Source organism: Ranitomeya variabilis, chromosome 4, assembly GCF_051348905.1.
Source record: "Ranitomeya variabilis isolate aRanVar5 chromosome 4, aRanVar5.hap1, whole genome shotgun sequence".
Classification (NCBI taxonomy): domain Eukaryota; kingdom Metazoa; phylum Chordata; class Amphibia; order Anura; family Dendrobatidae; genus Ranitomeya; species Ranitomeya variabilis.
The window spans coordinates 19,042,847-19,054,874 of record NC_135235.1 but is presented as its reverse complement, the minus strand read 5'-3'; the positions used below and the strand labels follow the sequence as shown (position 1 = coordinate 19,054,874).

The 12,028-nt window shown below is 42.0% G+C and overlaps 1 protein-coding gene across 3 annotated transcripts in view; it reads right to left on the bottom strand.

Moving 5' to 3' along the window:
* SORCS1 (sortilin related VPS10 domain containing receptor 1) overlaps positions 1–12,028 on the bottom strand; it is a 702,133-nt gene that overhangs the window by 120,034 nt on the left and 570,071 nt on the right. For all 3 annotated transcript variants that reach the window (XM_077258071.1, XM_077258072.1, XM_077258073.1), the window contains exon 16: positions 9,215–9,345. In XM_077258071.1, the coding sequence (XP_077114186.1) occupies positions 9,215–9,345 (131 nt within the window). The remainder of the gene's footprint in view (positions 1–9,214; positions 9,346–12,028) is intronic.

The following is a 12,028-nucleotide window of genomic DNA, read 5'->3' as shown; positions in this document are numbered from 1 at the left end:
ATTGATTAGATCGACTGCAGATGATGGAGAAACAATGGAACGGAAGCGACTTATGCTAAACGTCGCCTCTTCATATTTCACTTTACAGACTCATCATCAAAGGAAATGTGTCATCGAAAATGAATTATTGCTCAAATATGAATTTTGTGTTAAATTAATTTTTAGAAAATTTTACCAACATTTTTATACTCCAATCAGAAAATTTATATAAAAAAATAAATACATTTGGAAATCTTGCATTCTCACACTGGACACTGGGGCTTATTCTAGACTCAAACTTCCTGGTGTTTCAGGAAATCCACATATATATTAGTATCAAAAGACTCAATTAGACCCCATGTAACGTACTAAAAAATCTAAGAACATATGTAAAGGTACAAGAGGAGGAGGAGGTGAGCTGTGACATCACCTATTGTGTATGGTGGATCCTGTGTTATCTACTGTATATAAAGGTGTTATCAGTCATTGTACAGGAGGAGGAGGTGAGCTGTGACATCACCTATTGTGTATGGTGGATCCTGTGTTATCTACTGTATATAGAGGTGTTATCAGTCATTGTACAGGAGGAGGAGGTGAGCTGTGACATCACCTATTGTGAATGGTGGATCCTGTGTTATCTACTGTATATAGAGGTGTTATCTGTCATTGTACAGGAGGAGGAGGTGAGCTGTGACATCACCTATTGTGAATGGTGATCCTGTGTTATCAGCTGTATATAGGAGTGTTATCAGTCATTGTACAGGAGGAGGTGAGCTGTGACATCACCTAATGTGAATGGTGGATCCTGTGTTATCTACTGTATATAGAGGTGTTATCAGTCATTGTACAGGAGGAGGAGGTGAGCTGTGACATCACCTATTGTGAATGGTGGATCCTGTGTTATCTACTGTATATAGAGGTGTTATCAGTCATTGTACAGGAGGTGAGCTGTGACATCACCTATTGTGAATGGTGGATCCTGTGTTATCTACTGTATAAAGAGGTGTTATCAGTCATTGTACAGGAGGAGGAGGTGAGCTGTGACATCACCTATTGTGAATGGTGGATCCTGTGTTATCTACTGTATATAGAGGTGTTATCAGTCATTGTACAGGAGGAGGTGAGCTGTGACATCACCTATTGTGTATGGTGGATCCTGTTATGTACTGTATATAGAGGTGTTATCAGTCATTGTACAGGAGGAGGATGAGAGCTGTGACATCACCTATTGTGAATGGTGGATCCTGTGTTATCTACTGTATAAAGAGGTGTTATCAGTCATTGTACAGGAGGAGGTGAGCTGTGACATCACCTATTGTGTATGGTGGATCCTGTGTTATCTACTGTGTATAGAGGAGTTATCAGTCATTGTACAGGAGGAGGAGGTGAGCTGTGACATCACCTATTGTGAATGGTGGATCCTGTGTTATCTACTGTATATAGAGGTGTTATCATTCATTGTACAGGAGGAGGAGGTGAGCTGTGACATCACCTATTGTGAATGGTGGATCCTGTGTTATCTACTGTATATAAAGGTGTTATTAGTCATTGTACAGGAGGAGGAGGTGAGCTGTGACATCACCTATTGTGAATGGTGGATCCTGTGTTATCTACTGTATATAAAGGTGTTATTAGTCATTGTACAGGAGGAGGAGGTGAGCTGTGACATCACCTATTGTGAATGGTGGATCCTGAGTTATCTACTGTATATAGAGGTGTTATCAGTCATTGTACAGGAGGAGGTGAGCTGTGACATCACCTATTGTGAATGGTGGATCCTGTGTTATCTACTGTATATAGAGGTGTTATCAGTCATTGTACAGGAGGAGGAGGTGAGCTGTGACATCACCTATTGTGAATGGTGGATCCTGTGTTATCTACTGTATAAAGAGGTGTTATCAGTCATTGTACAGGAGGAGGTGAGCTGTGACATCACCTATTGTGAATGGTGGATCCTGTGTTATCTACTGTATATAGAGGTGTTATCAGTCATTGTACAGGAGGAGGTGAGCTGTGACATCACCTATTGTGAAAAAATGGCAAAAAAATCTAAAAAATACATTAAGCACAAAAACCTTATTTAAATAATACGTCATTTTGTGATTACACATTCCATTTAAAAGTACATCACAGGAAGGTCATATGCAATGTGGGGGACCACCAGCCACCATTTGTGCCATCTACGTGAAGGATCCGTCACTTGCATGAATTCCATTTTTCTGTTCCAATTAAGTAGACGAGAAACAGAATTGTTTCTATAGATGTGAACCGATCTGAAAATCCGATGAAAAAAATGTACTCAAGAACCCAATATATAAAAAACAATTTTTATTAAAGAAAAACAAAGACATAATACCAAAATTACAAAAACATGATAAGCATTAAAAAGTGGGAAACCAAAATGCGGCATAAGAACCCACCATGTTGTAAAGAGGCACTACAAAAAAGCCTAAATAGCCCAATGGGATGCACATACATGGGGCAGGCGATTAGCACCCACCAGAGGTAACTACTTGCACATCGTTATTAATAATCTGCTTTTAGAACCTTTAAGGTTTTGACATGCTTTGTAATTGAGTGTAGATTTACTATGTGCATCCCATTGGGCTATTTAGGCTTTTTTGTAGTGCCTCTTTACAACATGGTGGGTTCTTATGCCGCATTTTGGTTTCCCACTTTTTAATGCTTATCATGTTTTTGTAATTTTGGTATTATGTCTTTGTTTTTCTTTAATAAAAATTGTTTTTTATATATTGGGTTCTTGAGTACATTTTTTTCATCGGATTTTCATGTTATTTTGTACTGAACTATTACTATGTCCATTAAATGGTTAAAATAGGTTGAGGTACCACTTGGTTTAATTAGATTGTCATTTTTGACATGTGGATACCCCTATTTTCTTTGATTCAACCCTTTTGTTTTCTATGTGAACCGATCTGTAGAGAGAAGTTAGGGAAGACACATCTGTGTGCAGCCTTGAGAACGTCATAGTGACCAGTCAGCAGGATTGTGCACAGTGACTACAGACAGTGTCCGGTCGGCGTCGCTATACTGATTACAATGCTACCTGTTGTGAACTCTATTTCTGGGCTCCCTCTTGTGGTCACAGGTGGTACTGTGTGAGTGCTGTCTTTCTGCAGGTTTGTGGCTGGCTTCAGCTGTCTCGTTATATGTGGGTTGGTTTCCTATTTAACTCACTGGAACTCTCAGTTCAATGCCTGCTGTCAATGTATTCAGTGCTATTCTGATTCCTTCTGACTACCTTGCTCCCAGTCTCTTCAAGAGATGCTAAGATTCCGTTTGTGCATTTTTTGATCTTCAGTGTTCAATATGTTTCTTGTCCAGCTTGCTAATATGTGATTCCTTGCTTGCTGGTAGCTCTAGGGGGCTGAGTTTCTCCCCCCACACCATTAGTTGGTGTGGGGGTTCTTGAATTCTCAGCGTGGATATTTTTGTAGGGTTTTCTGCTGACCGCACAGTTCTCTATCTGTCTTCTGCTATCTAGTTTTAGCGGGCCTCATTTGCTGAACCTGTTTTCATTTCTACGTGTGTCTTTTCCCCTTACCTCACCGTTATTATTTGTTGGGGGCTTCCTATATCTTTGGGGTTATTTCTCTTGAGGCAAGTGAGGTTTTGCTTTCTCTTTAGGGGTAGTTAGTTCCTCAGGCTGCGTCAAGACGTCCAGGATTTTAGGCACGTTCACCGGCTACCTTTAGTGTGTTTGGTTAGGATCAGGTTTGCGGTCAGTCCAGTTACCACCTCCCTAGAGCTTGTCCTTTGCTTAGTTACTTAGCTAGTATTTCTGTGATCCCCAGCCACTGGGATCATAACAGCTACCTGGTGATGAAATCCGTCTTGTGGTTGTTGTTTAATCTTTATTGGTAGTTTTCAGTTAATGAGATTCTCATGCTCTGGGGCAGCCTCTGGGCAGGGCTGTGGGTGGCCTGTGGGCGTGGCTGTGGGTGGTATGCGGCCAGGGCTATGGGCGTGGCTTTATGCTCTGGTTACATATTGATTCTTCTGGTCTTATGACAGGTGACTGATCCCTCATTGACCTGCCCCCTATTTTAAATACTGCATAGAATATTGTGCTGAAACAAAAATAAATAATATTCATCGAAATGGCCCCACTGGTGCCTGGGCTGTAGCATGATGAAATGGCTAATATGCATATATGCATTAATGATTTAGTCCTATACTATTGTGGGGAAAAATAAATAAAAATTATGTTCATTAAAACATTTTTCTGGAGAAAAAAATAATTGACTCCATCAAAATGGTGCCAGCGGCAGCGCCTGTACATTACTATCCATCAACAATAGATGCTTCTGCACAGGTGCCGCTGCTGGCATAATTTTGATGGATCCAATTTTTTTTTTCTCCAGAAAAGGAATGCAATAGATGCAATAGATGCTACTGCACAGGCACCACCGCCTGCACCATTTTGATCAAGATAATATTTATTTTTCTCCCCACAATACAATTTGACTAAATCATAAATGCATAGATGCACATTAGCCATGTTATCATGCCACAGCACATGCTCCGCCACCATCAAGAGGAGCATCGTGTGACATCAAGAGGAGCATCGTGTGACATCAAGAGGAGCATCGTGTGACATCAAGAGGAGCATCGTGTGACATCAAGAGCAACATTGTGTGACATCAAGAGCAACATTGTGTGACATCAAGAGAAGCATCGTGTAACATCAAGAGGAGCATTATGTGACATCAAGAGGAGCATGGTGTGACATCAGGATGAGCATCGTGTGACATCGAGAGGAGCATCGTGTGACATCAGGATGAGCATCGTGTGACATCAAGAGGAGCATCGTGTGACATCAAGAGGAGCATCGTGTGACATCAAGAGGAGCATCGTGTGACATCAAGAGGAGCATCGTGTGACATCAAGAGGAACATCGTGTGACATCAAGAGAAGCATCATGTAACATCAAGAGGAGCATGGTGTGACATCAAGAGGAGCATGGTGTGACATCAAGAGGAGCATGGTGTGACATCAAGAGAAACATCGTGTGACATCAAGAGGAGCATCATGTGACTTCAAGGGAAGTATCGTGTGACATCAGGATGAGCATCGTGTGACATCAAGAGCAGCATTGTGTGACATCAAGAGGAACATTGTGTGACATCAAGAGGAGCATCATGTGATATCACAACGTCACAGACTAGGCAGAGTTAAAGACATTAAAACTGCAGGGAGTCAGGAGATGCTGTGAATGCCCTGGCTGCAGATGGCCCAGTGCAGCCCATGACAGCTACAGATGGAAGAAGATTCTCCCCTGATGAAGCTGACTTTACCAGCGATACGTATGATGATTAGTGATGAGCGAATATACTCGGTACTCGAGATTTCCCGAGCACGCTCGGGTGGTCTCCGAGTGTTTTTAGTACTCGGAGATTTAGTTTTCATCGCCGCAGCTGAATGATTTACATCTTCTAGCAGCATCAGTACATGTGGGGGTTGCCTGGTTGCTAGGGGAATCCCCACATGCAATCAAGCTGGCTAACAGATGTAAATCATTCAGCTGAGGTGAGGAAAACGAAATCTCCGAGCAATAAAAAATACTCGGAGGACCGCCGAGCATTCTCAGGAAATCTCGAGTAACGAGATTGGCATTCTCTTATACTGACTAGGATCCCACATTATGGGTTTTATATATTTAATAGCAAAGTTATACTTTACCCTGCAGAGTATATAGCATTATATTATTATATTATTGATCATTAACCGGGTTCTTTATTATTACTGTTTTTATTGTGTCAATATCGGTGTTTTGTACACTAAATATATTGCCGTTTCTTAGTTCTTTTTATTGCATTTATATTGGCCGCTCGTATACTTATATTTTCATACACTATTGCACTTTATTCAATTTTTGCACATTTGGTGCATATTTATGCATATGATCTACGTCTTTATATAAATTGCTACATATACTCATATTTTTCAAGGTTTATATCCCTTTACATTTTGCTGGTGTTTTCAAGTCTGGAATGTATATACTGTTATATTTATATATGGGTATTTGTATGTCTGGATATCAGCATTGGGAATGTTTTAGGATTTTATTTGATTTTATGGATTTTTTATCCTAATAAACATATCTTTTTACATGTACACATCGCTTAAGTCTTGTTTTTCTTTCTTTTTTTCTCTTTGGTCAGATGTCTTTACTGATGTTGCACCCTCATTATATATTACACACACCTTGGCTGTGGTAGTCTCCAGTTTATAGGCTGCTGAAGACGACCACAGTGGAACCGTGTGTAGGGGCCAGTGAGTGCCAGGGACACAATGGCATTGGACGCAGTATTGTAACTTCAGTGTTCAATCTTTTGGACTAAGCCATCGGTATTTGGGGTTGGAGTAACCAACAAACATTGGTCAAGTGAGCACTGGAGAAGCCAACAGCGCAGGACATCCAGCATTCAAACTCTAGAGTTGGGTTAATTTCCCAATTTGATTCAGGCAGATTCCCTCAACTGACGCGAGAGCCTCCTGCAGTCCATGGAAATGGCACCTGGACGTCCATAATACTGGTTAGGTCCAAGACGACATACAAAAGATTGAGATTCACATCCTCTCCATTGCTTAACCTAGATACTGTTCATGATTTACACATGACCCCGTGCCTTCAGGATTTACACATGTGCCCGTGACTTCAGTACTTACACATGTGCCCGTGCCTTCAGGATTTACACATATGCCCGTGCCTTCAGGATTTACACATATGCCCGTGCCTTCAGGATTTACACATGTGCCCGTGCCTTCAGGATTTACACATGTGCCCGTACCTTCAGGATTTACACATGTGCCCGTGCCTTCAGGATTTACACATGTGCCCGTACCTTCAGGATTTACACATGTGCCCGTGCCTTCAGGATTTACACATGTGCCCGTACCTTCAGGATTTACACATGTGCCCGTGCCTTCATGATTTACACATGTGCCCGTGCCTTCAGGATTTACACATGAGCCCGTGCCTTCATGATTTACACATGTGCCCGTGCCTTCAGGATTTACACATGAGCCCATGCCTTCAGGATTTACACATATGCCTGCGCCTTCAGGATTTACACATGTGCCCGTGCCTTCAGGATTTACACATGTGCCCGTGCCTTCAGGATTTACACATGAGCCCATGCCTTCAGGATTTACACATATGCCTGCGCCTTCAGGATTTACACATGTGCCCGTGCCTTCAGGATTTACACATGTGCCCGTGCCTTCAGGATTTACACATGTGCCCGTGCCTTCAGGATTTACACATGAGCCCGCGCCTTCAGGATTTACACATGTGCCCGTACCTTCAGGATTTACACATGTGCCCGTGCCTTCATGATTTACACATGTGCCCGTGCCTTCAGGATTTACACATGAGCCCATGCCTTCAGGATTTACACATATGCCCGTGCCTTCAGGATTTACACATGAGCCCGTGCCTTCAGGATTTACACATGTGCCCGTGCCTTCAGGTGTAGAGTTTGACTCCATCAATCAGTTTTGGTAATGGCGAGCCTCTTTCCTGAGCAGACTGCATTCTGAAGAGTGAAGACTGTACATTACTTACCCCCCATACATCTGAGCGGCGCCCTCCAGCTTCCAGTCCAGTTCCTCTTCTTTAAGGACGACATCTCCTGACACACGGGCGAGATGCTCCGCGCTGAAACAAGTCTCTTCTTTCTTGTATCGAATGCCCTGAACGTCCATCACTTTCCTGCTGCATCTGGTGTTTGGTCTGGATGAGATCTCCGCTCTACGGCTTTGATTTAGGGGGATTTATCAGAGCAGATAGAAACAGGAGATGGCCAGACATGGCGTCATGGTGGGATTTATAGACACTTTTGGAGCTCGTGTTCTTGTTTTACTCTTCCTGCAGAGATTTATACCGCAGTGTTATATGTGGAGCATAGTCAGAGACTGGCCCGGCGGATGGGACCGAGGCTCGGGGGCCATTCATCTCCAGAATCGAACAGTCTGTATCCCGACATATATCACACACAAATCCTCTGTCTCCAACTTCTCCACTTGGATGATGGATACTTCTTAATCGTACGTATCCTGTAGCGCCACCAATAGGTAAATGAAGGTACAGCAGTTGGTCTACTCACAATGAAGGATTACGGACTTCGGTAGTCAGTGACCGGGACAGATTTTCCTCCATCCAAGAGTTTGAAGAGGGGCAAAATTAGACGAGGCTCCAATGGTCTCCACCGCCCCACATGCATGGCACCACCATGTTGGCACTATATTGCATTGTTATGTCTATCACTGAATACATCATACTTTCAAGTATTTTCAGTTTATCACTAATAAATAGGCACTAATGACGGTATTATGTATAGGCTTTGTATAGCAGTAGTATTTGAGTACTGCATGAGACCTTTACTTAGTCACATTATCAAACTTTTTCATATAACCATTATATGGAAGTACTATGAGGGCACTGCATGGTGGTATTATATAGTCATTATAAGAAGTAGCATGTGTGCACTGTACGGTACGACTTCGGGCATTATTTAGCTGTAGAATGTGGACAACACATGGTAATAGTATGTAGAAATTGTATAGTAACAGTATTATATGGGAGCACTTTGTGGTGCTACCATATAGTCACTGTATATCAGTATTATATCTATAATGTATGGTACTATTATTGTATATCAGTAGTAGGTGGGCGCATTATGAGACTTTTGTGTAGTCACTATATAGATGTAACCACTATATGGAAGTATTATGTGGTCACATTATGGTACTAGTGTGTATGCATTGTATATAAAACATTATGGGAGCACCATATTGCACTACTAAAAAAGCACTGTATAGAAGTAGGCAGTATATGGTTCTAGTATGTAGGCATTGCATAAAAATATTAGGGGAGCAGTATAATACTTTGTATAACGGTAGTATGTTGGCACTATATTGGGCTAGTTTGTATATATTGTATACAAGTACTATAGGAACACTACACTTCTATGTAGACACGCAGTAGTATCCAGACAATAAATGGCGCAGTGTAGCAGCATCATTTAGATACAGTATAATTGGTGGATTCTACACTTTCATCAGTAAATGATCAGTTTTTAGCAGTAAATGTGAGAAATAATATTTTCTGTTGGCTCAATGGTTGACGTTTTTGTCCTGCGGTGCTGCGGTTGTGAGTCACGTCTTCCCCCGGTGTTGTCCCCTCTTCCCATTTTCTGTGTCTACTCACCATTCGAAGTCGGCCTCCGTGCAGACACAGGGCTCGGATGACATGGCCCCGGCGTATCTCCCCTGCATGCATTTCCTTTCTGATCTTCGTTTCATGTAGGTTCTCTTAGCTCCCATGATACAGGCCTCACCCTGGAGGAGGAAATAGAATGTCAGATTGGAAAAGCGCCACCTCATAATTTCACACATACTGTATTGTTCCGCCATGTTGCTAAGTTATGATGACCACATCTTAACTCTATAAATAATAGATATAATCGCTAAAGCCATTATCGGGCCAACATGATAAATGATGGCCAGTATTTGTACTTAAAGGGGTTGTAAAATATCGGAACAACATGGCTGCTTTCTTCCAAAAACAGCGCCACAGTTGTCCACAGGTTGTGAGTGGTATTGCAACTTATGCTCAGACTAAAGCTGCAATACCAGACACAACCTGTGGATAGAAGTGGCGCTAGTGTTATTATAGAAGAAAAACACAATGCAGAGATTAAATGAAGCCCGAGTATTGCAGGTTTATGTACAATGACAATATTACTAAACTCGTCAGAGGGCTGAAAGAAAGAATTTAATACATTTTATAGATGTTATTAAAGCTCTAAACTAGAGGGCGCTATTGCTTCCCTAAAATGGTGTATGGAAGAGCACGAGAATATCCTCCAAGACCCTTCATCACCTCTTTTAGCCTTACAGTGGAGCAATGAGGGGGTCACATTATAAATGTACTATCCAGACACCTAGGACTAGTCCTATTTCTCAAGAGTCTGGTAGGAGGGGCTTGCTTCTTTTTGGCCAGGTATGAACATTTCTTTATTGTGACCTGACCAGTTTAGTTGGTTGCCTTGAGCAGAGTTGTAGATCGGTTTTCTTTTACCCAGGGCGAAGGCTCAGTTTGTTCGTGCCCCGGTTTGGGCAAACTCCCCCGGGAGACCCCACAACTACACCCCCAACTATAAGAGCTTAGCAGCATACTGTGCAGTCTGAGAATGAAGCTGTGAGCATCTTCTGATGGACAGACGATGTCCTTGTTTTTAAGTTCCCCCATTCATTAGATGAGTTAATCAGATGGAGCGTGATTTATTGCAGCAATGGAGGCTGCGTTGTGCATACACTGACCGTAAATCACGCGGGCAGCCACTGATCAGGACGCCATAGTTCACCGATTCTACCAGCCGTGCAATAATGGACTTCAGCTTGGCGCAATAATTCTTGCAGGATCTGAATTGCCACCCGCCTCATATTTCCTCCTCGTCCTTCCCAGCTGGAATTTGTCTTTGAAATTACCGTGATTTTTGTGCAGGACTGATTTACGCCCCATATTCTCCTCCCCGACTGTCCGCGAAAAGCTGCAATATCCGCAGACTCCTCTCACTTGTTTGGACTTTTAAAAACTGTAAATAACTTTCAACTTTTTTTTTTTTTTTTTTTTAAATAGTTGAGGTTAACGAGACAGGCGATCCGGTGCACCGCCGAGCCCCCGGTGAGTTAGACACAATTTTACATGTAAAAGTTTCCCATTAAAAAATCTTCAAAATGTGACATGAATCCACTTTGTTATTTATAAGACGCGGCTCCAATCCATCAATGCCAGCCGCTACAATATTCGCTCTGACGCTAGCCTCTGGCAGCTGACAACTCGCAATCAAACGCTGACGAGTCCTGCTCCTCTTCAGCATGTTCATGTCAGCGATTGCTAGAGCGAACACGAGGCAAAAATAGGACGCGAGGGAGAAGAGAAATCATCTTCTCCCGGCTTCCATGAAGAGATACAAAATACAATAATCAGAGCGAATGTTGGGAGCCTAAAATCCGCCGCCATCAACAGCATCGACGAGGCCACAAACTTTTTAAACTTTATCACTGACCGTAAAAATAGAACGTCACTAAGCGTAATCAAAGGGAACCCAACTGGTTTACATGTCGACGACGGGGATACACCCGTAGGTTTAGTATCTGTATAACTTTAATATATTCTTCTTTTTTTTTGTTTTTGCAATTTCTTCCTCTTGTTATAGCTTTTATAGAGCCATAAAGGATGATCATTTGGGCGCTCGTTGTACTGGTTACAATCCTGGGACATAAAATGAAATGGGAAATAAGGTAAAAAAAAACCAGTGCGTGCTGGATTTTATCGTATGCGGGAAGTTGAGAATTGGTGCAGGGCAATAATAATGATGGGTTTAACATTTGGGAAGATAAAAGTGAATGAAGGCTGCCCCAAGAAAGCTCAAAACGGTGCCGGAATGGCTTTGTTCATGTAATTTATGCAACTACTTGAGGGTAGTCTTGTTCTTTTTGTTATTTCTTTATCACAATAATCCACAATAACTTTTGTTGTCAAAAGCGCAATGACATTGATGAAACCCAGATGAACTACATTAAAGTCAATTGGATACACTGAGGTTCAATGGCGTCCTTCAGAAGGTGGATTTGGCATCAATGCCACGATGCAAGTTATGTTCTTGTGTATCAATATAAACGAAAATGCCCCATGTGTAACACGATCATGCAGTGTTACTTCTGAGTAGAAGAGGGGATGAATAGATGAATAGAGCGCATAAAAAGTTACCACACTGAGCTGCTGTGTGAAATGCTAAGCCATGTGAAGAATGTTGTTGTTAGCACATTTTTGAAGAGCCACGTGAAGTTTACTGTGCATGTTTTGTTGGTTTGTTATACGATATTTTTGGAAATATCTGAGTTAGCAGAGTTTCATACAATTAGGTTCCCATTTCATTTTTAAAGACATGAACATGTTCTGCCCGGTGGCCAACCACTAAGTCAATAGTATCGGATAAACATTAGAATCCATTGT